Source organism: Erythrolamprus reginae, chromosome 6 (assembly GCF_031021105.1).
Source record: "Erythrolamprus reginae isolate rEryReg1 chromosome 6, rEryReg1.hap1, whole genome shotgun sequence".
Taxonomy (NCBI): Eukaryota; Metazoa; Chordata; class Lepidosauria; order Squamata; family Dipsadidae; genus Erythrolamprus; species Erythrolamprus reginae.
In genome coordinates, this window is record NC_091955.1 from 96,015,338 (window position 1) to 96,031,108 (window position 15,771).

Here is a 15,771-nt window from a genome sequence, read left to right on the forward strand (position 1 = left end):
CTTTCTTTCTTCCTTCCTTCCTTCCTTCCATTCCACACTCAGCCAATAAAGAATTCTATTCTATTCTATTCTAATTTTCTATTCTATTCTGTCTATTTTCTTTTCTATTCTTCCCTCACTACTTTCAAACTAAGCCTGCATTACTATTACTAATAGTCTTCTCATGGCTCCCATCACCCATCTCCTCCCACTTATGGCTCTGTGACTGTAACTTGTTGCTTGTATCCTTAAGATTTTTATTCATATTGTTTCCTGATTGTTTATTTGTACCTGAAGACAATCATTAAGTGTTTTTACCTCATGATTCTTGACAAATGTCTCTTTTCTTTTATGTACACTGAGAGCATTCTCTCCTGATCTATTCTATCCTATTCTCTCCCTATCCTATTTCTATCCTATCCTATCCTAATTTCCTATTCTATTCTATTCCATTTTATATTCTATTCCTGTGTCCCAACCTTGGCAACTTGAAGATATTTGGACTTCAACTCCCAGAATTCCCCAGCCAGCATTCGCTGGCTGGGGAATTCTGGGAGTTGAAGTCCAAATATCTTCAAGTTGCCAAGGTTGGGAAACACTGATCTATTCTAATTTTCTACACTATTCTTCCCTCACAAATGTCACACTATTCACTAAGCCTGCATTACTATTACAGTACTAGTCTGCAGAGAGGGGCAGCATACAAATCTAATAAATTATTATTATTATTATTATTATTATTATTATTATTATTATTATTATTATTATTATTAGTCTTCTCATCGTTCCCATCACTCATCTCCTCCCACTTATGGCTCTGCGACTGTAACTTTGTTGTTTGTATCCTTACAATTGTTTCCTGGTTGCTTATTTGTACCCTGTGACCATCACTAAGTCTCGTACCTCATGATTCTTGGCAACTTTATCTTTTATGTACACAGAGAGCATGTGCACAAATGACAAATTCCTTGTGTGTCCAAGAAAGAATTCTACTCTTTGCAATTGAAAATTCAAAGGGACTAATAAAAAAATGGATCGGATAAAATCTAATAATCTCAGCTCCATATCCATAAAGGCGATTGGCACAATGCAGAGCAATTGGGCTTTGCGGTTATTTGCCTAGATTTCTTATCAAGATGGACGTGTCATAAAAGTTTCGCAGGAAGCCGATTGTCCATCTACTTGGATGACGCAAGAGGCTTAACCCTAAATCCAAGTTAATAAATCACAGCGTGCCCTACCTACCCAGAGAAATGAATCGTATCCTAACAAATGGCCAGGTTTTTCTTCCTCCTTTGCAAACTAATTCCGTGTCTGGGACAAAATCCCTCCAGATTTAGGTCTTTTTAAGCAAACAAATCCAATAAATTATTATGATTAAATCTGCCTTCGTTGATGGCCTTCAAACAACCAGAATCAATATGGGTAATTCTCAACTTACCGTATTTTTCGGTGTATAAGACGCAGCTTTTTCCTCCCTAAGAGGGTGATAATTAGGGTGCGTCTTATAGCTTTTTTTCCAGCCCTAACTAGCTGCTAGCAATCTTCCCAGCTCTTACCTTGCAGGCTCTTTCATTGTTTCTCTCTGTGAAGAATGTTTTCCAAGCCTTAAGGCTTTGCAAAGTTTTTTTCATTACTCTAACTTGCTCTGAGTAAGTTTCTTTCCAGCCTTAACCAGGTGCTAATGATGTTCCCAGCTCTTACCAGCTTGCAAGCTCTTTCATTGTTACTCTCTGCAAAGAATGTATTCCAAGCCCTAGGTCTTTCCAGGGATGTTTCCATTGCTCTACTTGCTCCAAATGTTTCTTTCCAGGTGCTAATGATGTTCCCAGCTCTGGCGTGCAAGCTCTTTCATTGTTACTCTCTCAGAATATTTTTTTTAAAACCCTTAACTAGGGGATAAAATAATGCAATGAAGGTGATCAGACTAAGGACATTAGCCAGATAAATATCTGGTAAGCAAATTCTTTTGCTTATTTTCCTCCCCCAAAACTAAGGTGCATCTTATATTCCGGTGCGTCTTATACAAGGGTTCCCCAAATTGGACAGAGAATTCTGGGAGTTGAAGTCCACAAGTCTTCAAGTGGCCAAGTTTGAAGACCTTTGACATATAAAAATTCATTAACTAGCTTTTCCAAGTTACGACGGCACTGCGAAAAGGGGATTCAGATCAGTCCTCGTACTTATGACCGTTGTAGCATTCCTGACAGCCAAGGGAATAAAAATCTGGGATCTTGCCCTACCGACAGGCATTGAAACAACCTGGGGGTTCAAGTGATAATAGCTTGTGACTTTCCTGGCCGGCTTCCAACCAGCAAAAATTTAATGGATGTGCTTAACGTCAGCAGATAGGGAACCCCTGTCCCCGACTTACATAGAAACCTAGAAGATTGAGGGCAGAAAAAGACCTCATGGCCCATCTACTCTGCCCTTGTACTATTTTCCTGTATTTTATCTTAGGTTGAATATATGTTTATCCCAGGCAGGTTTAAATTCAGTGACTGTGGATTTACCAACCACGTCTGCTGGAAGTTTGTTCCAAGCATCTACTAGTCTTTCAGTAAAATAATATTTTCTCACGTTGCTTCTGATCTTTCTCCGAACCTGTGCCCCCTTGTTCTTGTGTTCACTTTCCTATTAAAAACACTTCCCTCTTGAATCTTATTTAACCCTTTAACATATTTAAATGTTTTGACCACAATTTTTTTGTTGTGAAGTGAAAACATTTGTCCAGTGAGTTTGGGGTCATTTTAGGAGTTTTTGTGCCACGTTTGAGTGAATCACTGCAGTTAAATTTGTGATATGGTTGTTAAGTGAATCCAGCTATCCACAATCAGGTTGCTAAAAGGGGATCATGTGACCCCGGGACCGTCATAAATGCAAGTCAGTTTCCAAGTACAGTGTTACCTCTATCTAAGAATGCCTCTACTTACGAACTTTTCTAGATAAGAACTGGGTGTTTTAAGATTCTTTTGCCTCTTCTCAAGAACCATTTTCCACTTACAAACACAAGCCTCCGAAACTAACTGGAGAAGGCAGGGAGAAGCCTACCAGCTTGACTGCCCTACCACATATAAACCCAATTAATAAAATTAATAAATACATTTTGCGCCGTTGTTGCTCTTGGGGTTGAATTGCAACTCAACAAATGCACGAGCCGGGTTGCCGCGACCCTAAAATTAAAACGTGCGTCGCTTTGTGAAGATGTTCGGGACATCTGAGCCACACATACAAACACACACACACACACACCCCTCCTCCCGGCTCATTCCTCCAGAATCAAAACAGGCCCACGCCAAGAATCGAATGCAATATGAGCTTTAATCGTTATCTTCCATTTTCATGTTACTGTACAAGGAAACATTTACAGTGCTTTGGTAATTCTCTTATTTACAGCTGCTTGCAAGAGGCTTCACCCCCTACCCTCAATGCTGGCTAGGTTTTTGCACCAGAATTTTTTTTTTAAAAAAAAGCAGAAAAACCTGCAATTTTTAAGATTTTAACTGGGCCAATTTTGGAGAGGTCATTTTTCAAGTGAGCCGGTTGAAATAGCTTTATGTTTATTTTCAATTTTTATTTGGGCGGCTCTTACGTTTTGAGCCTTCTTCCCACCTGGAGGATCAACCCTCAAAGAGAATTGCCTACAGCAAACCAACATCCGTATCTACCTTCCCCCTTTCCCAACACAGTAACAAACCCCTCGCTCACCCTCTTAAACCGACTTACAATGTGCTTTTCTGCGCTTCCCACTACGGCTGCATCGTTCGATGCCTTTCGAAAGAGCCTGTCGCTTTTTAGCGCAAGACCTCGTCCCTTTATCCGTCTTCTGTAACCCTTCTTCCTTCACTTTCTTCCCAGCAGTTCAAATTGAGCCTGCTGGTGTCAACCCTCCCCACTGCTACATCCCAACATGCTTCAAGTCTTCCTCCTTCAAGATAGCCAATTCCTAACCACTGGAGCTCTACCTTGTGACCCGGAGAGGAAATTTTCTCCCCTCTGACCTATTCAAAATCCCAGATCTGTTGGAGAAGGTGGGAACTCCAATGTCCCAAGTTACCCATGGCTTGCTATCAACCGGTTTTCGAAACGGTCCGAATTGGCTTTTCGGTTTGAATCACAAATAGTATATGTACCAGCACTCATGCATCAAGGAAATAAAAAGGGGGTGGGGGAAAAAGGGTCCATTTCGAGAAAGAAACAGACCCAGGAATCAAAGTACAAAAGGAAAGGTCTAACAAAACGTCTTCAAATAATATTTAAAAACAAAACGCAAGATTAAATACGTGGCGTAGCAATTCGCAGGGGGAAAGCACGCCACCAAGTATAGAATTCCAGTCATTCCAATGGAAACGTGTTGAACCTGGAGTCTTTTTGTGAGGCACAATCCAGCCCTTTAAACAGTTGTCAATTTAGAGCAGTCTTTCTCAAGTGTAGTGACTTTTAAGACTGATGGACTTCAACACCCCAAAATCCCCAGCCGGGTTGGCTGGAGAATTCCTGGAGTTGATGTCCATCCATCTTAAAGTCATCAGGGTTGAGAATCAAAGACTACTCTTGTTCAGAGAATCAAAATCGTCTGGAGTCACAAAATTCCTCCAAAAAAGAAGAAGAGCCAATTGGTATTCAGAAGGTGTTAATTTTCACAAATTTGCAATCCTTTGGGAAGTGCTTTTTCCCTTCCCGATATTACAGTATGTCCTAAGGATTGTGAGCTCCAGAGTCCGAGCCCTTAAATCTGAGCCCCCCAATCACACCCCCCAGGGATCAGACACAGGTTCAACCATGTTTGCAGAAAAACCAGTAGCTGCCTTTAAAAAATAAAAGAAAGGAAAGGGAAAGAAAGAAAGGAACCAAAGACTCACATGTAAGACAAAAGGACCAACAGAGAGAGAAGGAGCCCCTTCACCATTCTCACATTACAGGAAAGAAAATGTACACTTTATTTATAAATAAAAGAGCGAACGAGCCGCTGTTTAAACCAGAGTCTCTTTCCGCTTGACGCTGAGCTGGCTTTTGTCCCGGCTTCTCCGGAGCGCCGAATGCATCCGGTAGGTCTTGACGTTCTTCAGTTCTGCCGTCCCGTCGGCTTCGGAGCCGTTCTCGCCCAGCTCCATGCGGAAACTGCCGGAGGAGGTGGAAGGCTGCCTCCGCTGGATCTTGGCTTTGGAGCCGAAGATGGGCTGGTTCTCTTCGCCTTCCTCGCTCAGCTCGGGCAGGTCCTTCGCCTCGAAAGGCACGGGGCTGGGCTGGAAGGGGGCGATGGCCACCTGGAGGCAGTTGAACCACTGCTGCTTGTGGAAAATGTCGTTGGCCTGCAGCGTGTGGGACTGGCCCGAGGAGGAGTCCCGGAAACGGACCCGGAAGATGTTCTTGGCTGGAAAGCAAAGCCAGGAGAAGGAGGAGGTTAGACCTGAAGACGTTCTACAGCCTACGTGAGAACCAAAGTTAGAACTGAAGATGTTTTAGAAATGATGTTAGAACTGAAGAAGCCTCTTGGATGAGAACTGGAACGTTTTGAAAGGCAGGGGAAGAAACATAGAAGATTGACGGAAGAAAAAGACCTCCTTTTCCACCTAGTCTGCCCTTATATTATTTCCTGTGTTTTATCTTAGGATGGATCTCTGTTTATCCCAGGCACGTTTAAATTCAGTGACTGTGGAATCATGTCGGCTGGAAGTTTGTTCCAAGACTTAATGAACTCAATCTGTCTAGTCTGGAGGACAGAAGGAAAAGGGGGGACATGATAGAAACATTTAAATATGTTAAAGGGTTAAATAAGGTTCAGGAGGGAAGTGTTTTTAATAGGAAAGTGAACACAAGAACAAGGGGACACAATCTGAAGTTAGTTGGGGGAAAGATCAAAAGCAACGTGAGAAAATATAGTAGATCCTTGGAACAAACTTCCAGCAGACGTGGCCGATAAATCCACAGTCACTGAATTTAAACATGCCTGGGATAAACATAGATCCATCCTAAGATAAAATACAGGAAATAGTATAAGGGCATAGATGGACCATGAGGTCTTTTTCTGCCGTCAGTCTTCTATGTTTCTATGCTTCTCTCTCTTTGATAAGTTTCCACCCCATCATTTCTTGTCCTGCCCTCAGACGCTTTGGAGAAGAGCCCCTCAAATACTGGCACCTTCCCGCCTACCTTTATCCGAATTGCCAAATGCGCCTCGGAACGAGCCGCCCATTTTGACGTCTCCGTCTTGCAAATCCTCCAGCACCAGGTCTTGCACCGGGATCGGCTGCCGATACACTTGGTATGAATGGCGTTCGTTCCGCGTCACGGGCCGGGTGAGGACCAGAATTTCTTGGAAAAGGAAGATATAAAGCTTCTGGAAAGAGAAAGAAGAGGAGAGACGACGTTTTAGGTGAAATTCCACCACAATCAAAAGGAAATTCACAAGACTGAAAAGTTGTAGTTGACACTAGCCACGGCCTCAAAGAAAAATGGGTATGAGATGTATTTTAGGTGGTACATAATTCCCACGCAAGTGGCAAAAATAGACAAACAGTGTTCACTCACATTTTGGAAATGTAACAAAGAATTTGGATCATATTAGTGGTGTTGTTGTGAGAAAGCAAAAAGATATTGCGGGAAAATTCAGATTTGGCTAGAGGAAATATAAAAAGGAAAATAGAAAACAAACCTGAGCTTTTGTTTGTTTGTTTTGAATAGTCCACGAGAATTTTGTAAAAAAACTAATGCTGCATATAACGAGAGCAGCAAGTTTTCGCACAATATTGGAAAAATGAAAGTGTGGGCAGAAAGGGAAAAACTAACAAAAGAACTTAAAAATATAGATGAGCTAGAACAAGTACAATCAGAGCTATATTACAGGCATGTTACACAATGCCCGGTGATTTAAAATGTTTTGTGTTTTGTTTTGTATATTTATAAATAGTTTATTTTTATTTTTTTTAAAAAATCCATATTTTAGCGACAAAATGTTTGTTGTGGATTAGGGGTGTCCAACCTTTAAGACTTAAGACAGCTTTAAGACTTGTGGACTTCAATTCCCAGAATTCCACAGCCAGCAAGCATGCACACAATCACGCGACCGCCGTGAATGGTAGGGAATTCTGGGAGTTGAAGTCCTCCCCTATTAAAGCATGCCGGTTTTAGTTTGGGGAGTTGAAGTCCCCCCCATCTTAAAGCATGTTTGCTGGGGGATTCTGGGAGTTGAAGTCCCCCCATCTTAAAGCACAGCTGACTAAGGAATTCTGGGACTTAAAAGTCCATCCTGCCAAAATTGGATCTGCCAAAATTGAACCCTGTGTTCTCCCACCAGGCCTTCAGCTGCCAGTTTTTGCTAAAGAATTTGTCTGAAGAACTTTGTTATGATAAAGACCCAATGGAAGGATTTTAAAAAATCTAGAATGATAAAGATGAAAGTGACCTAGGAGAACATGTTCTGTTTATAGCCGAGAGACAAAAGATTTTTTGAAAAAATGACCCCCTGAACTCCCATCTTTCATTTCTGCAAAGCAGCCCTAAGTAAATATTGATGGAACAGACTTTAATTTTCCTCCCACCTGACTCCGCAGACCCAGAAAGGTCACTTAATAAAGTACATTATCTCCTCCCAGGAATGCATCATCTCCCCCGCTTCTGCAAAATCCAAATGGTGGAATGTCCCAGCCATCTATCTGGAAACTAGACAGCTACCAGTTCTGTGCTCTGTCTCTTGAGTGAAAGCTGGTTGGTGCCTTTAAATGGACTTCTTAAGATCCAGCTTCAACTCTGGCTCAAGTGGCGCCAGGCCTGACACAAGTAGAGAGTGTTCTCTTGAGTTTTTATAAGAGAGAAGTAAAGGGCACCTGGCAGGAGGCACGAAACCCTTATTTTTATTGGATTACAGACCTTTGACATGAAATTAGTCATCGCTCCTATCACCCATCTCCTCCCACTTATGACTGCAGCCTGTTGCTCGTATCCTTATGATTTATATTAATGTTTCCGGATTGTTTGTTTGTCTCCTATGATAATCATTAAATGGTTTTTTTTCCTCATGATTCTTGACAAATGTCTCTTTTCTTTTATGTACACTAAGAGCATCTGCACCCAAGACAAATTCCTTGTGTGTCCAATCACACTTGGCCAATAAAATAATTCTGTTTTATACCATTCCATTTCGAGAGAGCGACTAGCCGGCGTTTTTTTCTGGGCCCTTCCTCAATAATGTTTTTAAAAAACCCATCTTTATTACTAATAAATAAGGCAGGTATTGTTGAATGGTCCATGCCTAAAGAAGAACTAAAACTCACCATCTCCTGGAGTCAACATAAATGCAATAAATAAATAAACAAAATAAAATAGATTAACTCAAAGACACCCAGCTGGCTTTCACGCGTAAGACGGGACTACAACTCATTGTCACCTGGTGATTGGTGCCAGTTCACTTTAGCCAGCATTTTATGCCTAAGGTGAAACTAGAATTCACTATCACCAGGTGACTTGCCAAGAATCAACAGCCAGCTTTCATGATGGAGGTAGGATTAGAACTCACAATGTCCTAGTTTCAGAAGCACACGTAGCTCTCAAATGTCACAGTTCCCCTGTTTCTACTTACATGTCCGTTTTTGTTCTTCAACTCCCCGTGACAATGCAGAACTTTGCTCCCTTCGATCCGCGGGTCCCGCTGCTTCTCATCCAGGTATTCCAGCTTATCGATGTAGTATTGGCATTCGGACTCCCCTTTCTTCAGGTTGATGTCCGAGAGGACGCCTTGGATGATGCCGATCTAGGAGGAGAGCGTCCGTCAGTAAGGATGGGGAAGATGCAGGAAAGGACACGCTGCTAGACTAAACACTGGACACTGGCACCAACTCAGGAAGCACAAACTGCCCAAGGAGCTGATGATCCGGTTCTACAGAGGAATCATTGAGTCTGTCATCTGCACCTCTATCACTGTCTGGTTCGGTTCTGCAACCCAACAGGACCGACACAGACTTCAGAGGAGAATCAGAACTGCAGGAAAAGCAACGGCTGCCCACCTGCCTTCCATTGAGGGCCTGTAGACTGCAGGAGTCAAAAAGAGGGCAGGGAAAATATTGATTGACCCCTCGCATCCAGGACATAAACTACTTCAAAACATTGCTACAGAGCCCTGCACACCAAGGCAACTAGACACAAGAACAGTTTTTTCCCAACGCCATCACTCTGCTAAACAAATAATTCCCTCAACACTGACAAACTATTTACTAAGTCTGCATTACTATTACTATTAGTTTTTTCTCATCATTCCTATCCCCCATTTCCTTCCACTTATGACTGTATGATTGTAACTTGTTGCTTGTATCCTTAAGATTTTTATTTATATTGATTGTTTCCTCATTGCTTATTTCACCCCTATGACAATCATTAAGTGTTGAATCTCATGATTCTTGAAAAATGTCTCTTTTCTTTTATGTACACTGAGAGCATCTGCATCAAGGACAAATTCCTTATGTGTCCAATCACACTTGGCCAATAAAGAATTCAATTCCATTCCAGCACTGATGAGGTTCCCTAGTTTGGTAATGAAATGTCTGCAGAAGAACCAAACGCAGAGGCCACCGAGGACCCCACAGTCCTAGGCCCCCTCCTCTCTTTCTTTCTTCCTCCCCTTCATTCCTTCTCCTTTTCTTCCTCCTTCTCTCTCTACACTCCACAAACCCCACTCCTAGCACTGAGGCCGTTCCCTAGTTGGGCCATGAGACGTCTGCCACCGCCCTCTATCTGAAACCCCGAGGGAGTAAAGCGCAAGGCCCTTACTGCTTCTTCCAGGCTCTGGACATCGGGGTGATCGTTGGGCGTGTGGCGGAGGATCTCCTTCAAGAGGAGCGGGTACTTGACCAGGCGGCTGCGAGGAATGTCCAGGAAGCTCCAGAGGTCCAGCTTCCGGCTGAAAGGAGACTCCAGGCAACGCTGCAGGAAGTCCTGGACTCGGGCGTCCTGCTTCTTCTGGTCCAGGAGGGCTTTGGCCGCCAGCTGGTTGCTGCAGTAGGCCTTGTAGGCGTTCAGCCCCGGGAGCTGGGGAGAGGAGGCCACGCCAGTTAGAAGAGCAGGCCGGGCTGCAGAGGGAGGAGGGAGGCTTGCAAACGTGAAGCTGAGCAGTTGCTCAAATTTAGGCCGAGGAGGAGGGGAAGGAAGGGGAGGGGGAAGGAGGAGAGGAAGAAGGAGGAAGGCCAGAAAAGAGAAGAAAAAGAAGGAGGAGAAGTAGCAGGAGAAGGAGGATGAGAGGAAGAAGAAGGAGAGGGAAAAAAGAGAAGAGGAAGAGGAGAGGAGGAGGAGAAAAGGAAGAAGAGAGAACAAGAAGAGGAGAGGAGGAGGAAGAAATGGAGATGGAAAGAAGGAGAAGGAGAGGAAGAGTGGAGGAGAAAAGGAAGAGGAAGAAGAGGAGAGGAGGAGGAGAAGAGGAAGAGGAAAGAGAGGGAGAACAGGAGGAAGAAGAGGAGAGGAGGGGAAGAGGAAGGAGAGGGAGAAGAAGAAAAAGGAAGAAGGAGGAGGAGGAGGAGAGGAGAAAAAAGAGGAAGAAGGAGAAGAAGAGGAGGCAGAGGAGAGGACGAGAGGAAGAAGGGTTTTTTGTTTTTTTTAATTCTTTTATATTATATTACACAGGTAGTCCTCGACTTACATCTATTCTTTTAAAGTTTGTGCAAAGTTACAGCAGCACTAAAAAAGTAATTTAGGACCTTTCCCCCCACACTTACAACCCTTGTGGCATTTCCAACACTCACGTGACTTACACTCGGACGCTTGACAAATGACTCACATTTATGACGGTCGCAGCGTCCCTGGGGGCCACGCGATCCCCTTTCGCGACCATCGGACGGATGAAGTGAATGGGGTTCACTTAACCATCGGGTTACTCATTCAAGAACCCGCAGTGATTCCCTTAACAAAAAGTAGTAAAACGGGGGCAAAACTCACTTAACAAATGTCTCGCTCAGCAACATACATTTGGGGATCAGCTGCGGTCGCTAAGTCGAGGACTACCTGTATATATTTATTGCCTGCAAGCTGCCCAGAGGGGCGGAAAGCGAGCAGGGGGCCAGGTCAATCTTCTCAATGAAATGAATAACTAAACCGAGTGGAAAGCTCAGCAAGATCCAGAAAATCGCATAAAGCTGCGAAAAGAATAATGACTGGCAGGCGTGAAGCGGAGGGCATGTTCTGAGGATCCACTCACCCATTCCACAAGAATGGGTCCGATTCGCTCCACCGTCCCATCTGGCCGTGTCCCCTGCCCCAGTTTCTCCAGGAGGTCTGTAAGGGAAAGGGAAAAAATCCAATTAAATAAATCCAATAAACAAACACGCAGGAGGATTGGCAGAAAGGCAAACATTTTGGAAGTGATCCATCAAGCCCTCTCAACCGGAATTTTAAAAAAATAATCTTTATTAAATATATACACTGCTCAAAAAAATAAAGGGAACACTCAAATAACACATCCTCGATCTGAATGAATGAAATATTCCCATTGAATCCTTTGTTCTGTACAAAGTTGAATGTGCTGACAACAAAATGAAATTGATTGTCCATCAGTGTTGCTTCCCAAGTGGACAGTTTGATTTCACAGAAGTTTGATTCACTTGGAGTTATATTGTGTTGTTTAAGGGTTCCCTTTATTTTTTTGAGCATATGTTCAAGAAAAACAACTAAGGTAAAGTGTTACATATATAACATTTTACACATGTACATAATTACTATTTGTAGTTTGTTTATCTATTAGTAATCTATTTGTTATTATTCACGAATCTCTCTCTCTCTCTATGTATATATATATGTATTTTATATAGAAGACATAGAAACATAGAAGATTGACGGCAGAAAAAGACCTCGTGGTCCATCTAGTCTGCTCTTATACTATTTTCTGTATTTTATCTTAGGATGGATCTGTGTTTATCCCAGGCATGTTTAAATTCAGTGACTGTGGATTTATCTACCACGTCTGCTGGAAGTTTGTTCCAAGCATCTACTACTCTTTCAGTAAAATAATATTTTCTCATGTTGCTTTTGATCTTTCCCCCAACTAACTTCAGAAACAAGCTGGAATTTAGGTTCCAGAGGGTAGTTCAGCCCTCCTGGCACTAGAGAAACATATATCTCCTCCGACCATCCGTATCTTGGAAGATAAAATTGAATCTGAATGTTTTATTTGGCCAAGCGTGATTACACACCCGAGGAATTTATCTCCGGTACACAAACACAGCGTGTACGTGCAAGAGAGACATGATCATACCAATAAAAGGGGGAAATGAAGACGATAAGGATAAATGATAATAAACCATAAAAAATTATATATATACAGTATATATATATACAGTATATATATATATATATATATATATATATATATATATATATATATATATATATATATATATTTGTTTTTGTAAATTTTCACGGGTATATGTATGTAGATTGTTCTGAGTTCGGGTTTTGCCCTGTGTAATGTTTTGCATGTCTATGCGACGTTTCGGCGAAATCACATTCACCATCTTCAGGCTGTAGTTCCAATCTTTGTGTTGTTTTAAATGGAATTTAAAACAACATTTAAAACAACACAAAGATTGGAACTACAGCGTGAAGATGGTGAATGTGATTGGTCGGTCGCCAGCTACACCATCACTTTTAGTGTAGATCGCTTTCCTTTACGGAGAGTTTTATCCACAACTATTCAGAGGTGGGTTTTTATTTCCTTGATAAGAACATTTCAGTTGAGCGTGAAGCTATTTGTACAGTGAGGATTGTTCCTGGATCCATATTTTCTTTCTGAGTCACCCTAGGCAGGGGTGGGTGTGTTTCTGGCCTTGAGCCATTCGGGAGGTTGAAGAAATCCTGGCTCTTGCTAGGAACAGGGTTATTTATTTATTCCTTTATTTATCAGGGTGTCCAGGGGGGAAAGCATTTTGAAATTCCCTGATATTTCCCTGTAACTTGCGATCTAGTAAAGGCGCGGTCGTAGATGACGTCATACCAAACAAACGGCTAAGCCCTGGAGAAAGATCGGTAGCTGAGGAAGCAAGTTCTTGCCACAGTTAGGCTCATTTTTACTTGACTCTGCCAGGCAACACGATCCATTGGGGGGTTTTTTTACACGATTTTCCCCTGACTTTTAAACATTTTAATATAGTTTGTTCCCCCCCACCCCCGATTTATTCTGTTTTTTTCACAAATTCCCTGATAATTCCCTGACATTTCCCAAACTGCCGATTTCCTTGATAATTCCGAGTTTCTTAAATTGGGGTTTTTTAGATTACTTTTAATATTAGATTTATTCATATTGTCTTTTTACTGTTGTTAGCCGCCCCGAGTCTGCGGAGAGGGGCGGCATACAAATCTAATTAATAAAATAAAATATAAATAAATAAAATTTCCCAAACTGCCGATTTCCCTGATAATTCCCTGATTTCCAGGTTTGTTGGACACCCTGTTTACTTGAAAAATTTATACGCCGCCCAACTCCAATGGGTTCTGGGAGGCTTACAATACAAAACAACAATAAAAGACAACATGAAAGTACGTTTATAGCCCTTCATAAAACCATACATATCTCTCGATCATTCATGGCCGAATCAAAGTGATAACTTAATGGCCCCGGGCCTGCCGGAAAAGCCAGGTCTTCACGGCATTCCGGAAGGCCAGTAGGGTGGGGGTAGTGCGAATCTCTGGAGGGTGGTTGATTCCAGAGCATTGGGGCCACCACAGGGAAGGCCCTCCCGCATGGCCCCACCAGCCGGCATTGTTTGGTAGACGGGACCTGGAGAAGGACAACTCTGTGGAGGTTTTATTGGTCACCAGGAGATTACTGGGTTTTTACCTTCATGCAAAGGGATGTAGGAATCCAGGTCTCCAAAGATGTGGCTCAGTTCCTCTTCGGACATGATGGACAGCTTCAGCATGGGGTCGTGATAAGCCTGGAGATAGAGATGGAGAGAGAGAGAGAGAGAGAGAAGGAGAAAGGTCACCCGCTTAGCCAGAAGTTGGATCTCTCCAGCCAAGAGACTTCTGATGGGAAATAATAGAGCTGCGTTTCTATTATTATTATTATTATTATTATTATTATTATTATTATTATTATTATTATTATTATTATATTTATTTATTTATTGATTTGATTTGTATGCCGCCCCTCTCCGGAGACTCGGGGCGGCTAACAGCATCAACAAGACAGTGTACAATAACAATCCAATACTAAAAACGATTAAAAACCCATTAATATAAAAACCAAACATACGTACAGACATACCATGCATAAAATTGTAAAGGCCTAGGGGGAAAGAATATCTCAATTCCCCCATGCCTGACAGCAAAGGTGGGTTTTAAGTAGCTTGCGAAAGGCAAGGAGGGTGGGGGCAATTCTAATCTCTGGGGGGAGTTGGTTCCAGAGGGCCAGGGCCGCCACAGAGAAGGCTCTTCCCCTGGGTCCCGCCAAGTGGCATTGTTTAGTTGACGGGACCCGGAGAAGACCCACTCTGTGGGACCTAACTGGTCGCTGGGATTCGTGCGGCAGTTTCAAGTTGGGTGGGTTTCAACTCCCATAATTCCCCAGCCAGCTTCTCTGAACTTTGAAAAAGTTCAGAGAAGAGCCACTAAGTGGATTAAAGGCCTGGAGACTAAAACACAACAGTTACATAGAAACCTAGACAATTGGCGGCAGAAAAAGACCTCCTGGTCCATCTCGTCTGCCCTTATACTATTCCCTGTACTTTATCTTAGGATGGATCTATGTTTATCCCAGGCATGTTTCAATTCAGTTATTATGGATTTAGTTGCAGGGATTGGGTCTGGCAAGTCTAGAGAAAAGAAGGATTAGGGGTGACATGATAGTAGTACTCCAGTATTTGAGGGACCTCTTCAAAGAAGGCAGAGTGAACCTATTGGAAGTGCTATTAAGAAGAGGAGGAGGAGGAGGAAGGCCGGGCCGTAGGGAAAAAAACCCATTTTAATCGGCGGCCTGGGATCTTTTTGAAGAAACTGAGTCACCTGCAAGGTTATCAATCAAAGTCAACAGAGCAGGGCGAGGCCTACCTTTCTGGCGAGCTTCAAGTCCTCAATGAGATCCTGCTCTCCCCGAGAAAGTTCGTAGATCGCCTGCAAGCACAAGGGGGGGGAAAGTCAAAGGCCGGATGAGAACCCCTTCGCCTTTGAAGACAGAACAACCGGCTCCATTTCTTCCGTTTATTATTTGTCAGATTGCTAAGGTTGCTTTCTTGACAAGGAACAAGAACCAGAAATGGGGGTTCTTTCTGGGTAAATGTAATTTATTTGACCTATATGCCACCCAATCCCATGGGGCTCCAGTGGCTTACAACATATAAAATAATACAGAGATACAGTGATAAGTCAAATGTACAACAATACAAACGTTAAAACCCCTAAACTACACTATACAGTCATAGACTCGTGAAAGAAAGGAGAATCACAGGAAGGGACCTTGGGAGGTCATCTAGCCCAGCCCCCTGCTCAGGCAGGAGACCCTGTACCACTTTGGACAAATGGCTGTCCAGTCTCTTCTTTAAAATCTCCAGTGGTGGAGCGTCCACAACTTTTGGAGAGAAGCTCTCCCACTGATTAGCTGTTCTGTCAAGAAATTTCTTCTTATTTCTTTCATATTTCTCTCCTTGATTCCATCCACTGACTCTTATTCTGTCTTTGGCTGCTTTGGACCCTTTCTTTTTTGGGTCAAATATTTCATACCCAAGTCAGGACTAGAACTCCTGGTGACTGGCCCAAAGTCACCCAGTTGGCTTTCATGCCTACATCAAGACTAGAACTCACAACTCCTGGTTTCTAAAC

The 15,771-nt window shown here is 42.8% G+C and overlaps 1 protein-coding gene across 3 annotated transcripts in view; it reads right to left on the reverse strand.

Moving 5' to 3' along the window:
- Positions 1-3,281: 3,281 nt before the first annotated feature.
- Positions 3,282-15,771, reverse strand: part of NET1 (neuroepithelial cell transforming 1) — an 82,556-nt gene continuing 70,066 nt past the window's right edge. For all 3 annotated transcript variants that reach the window (XM_070754479.1, XM_070754480.1, XM_070754481.1), the window contains 7 exons: positions 15,004-15,066; positions 13,793-13,889; positions 11,159-11,235; positions 9,742-9,999; positions 8,558-8,728; positions 6,133-6,319; positions 3,282-5,353 (listed from right to left, as the gene is read on the reverse strand). In XM_070754479.1, the coding sequence (XP_070610580.1) occupies positions 4,953-5,353; positions 6,133-6,319; positions 8,558-8,728; positions 9,742-9,999; positions 11,159-11,235; positions 13,793-13,889; positions 15,004-15,066 (1,254 nt within the window). In that variant the 3' untranslated portion in view covers positions 3,282-4,952. The remainder of the gene's footprint in view (positions 5,354-6,132; positions 6,320-8,557; positions 8,729-9,741; positions 10,000-11,158; positions 11,236-13,792; positions 13,890-15,003; positions 15,067-15,771) is intronic.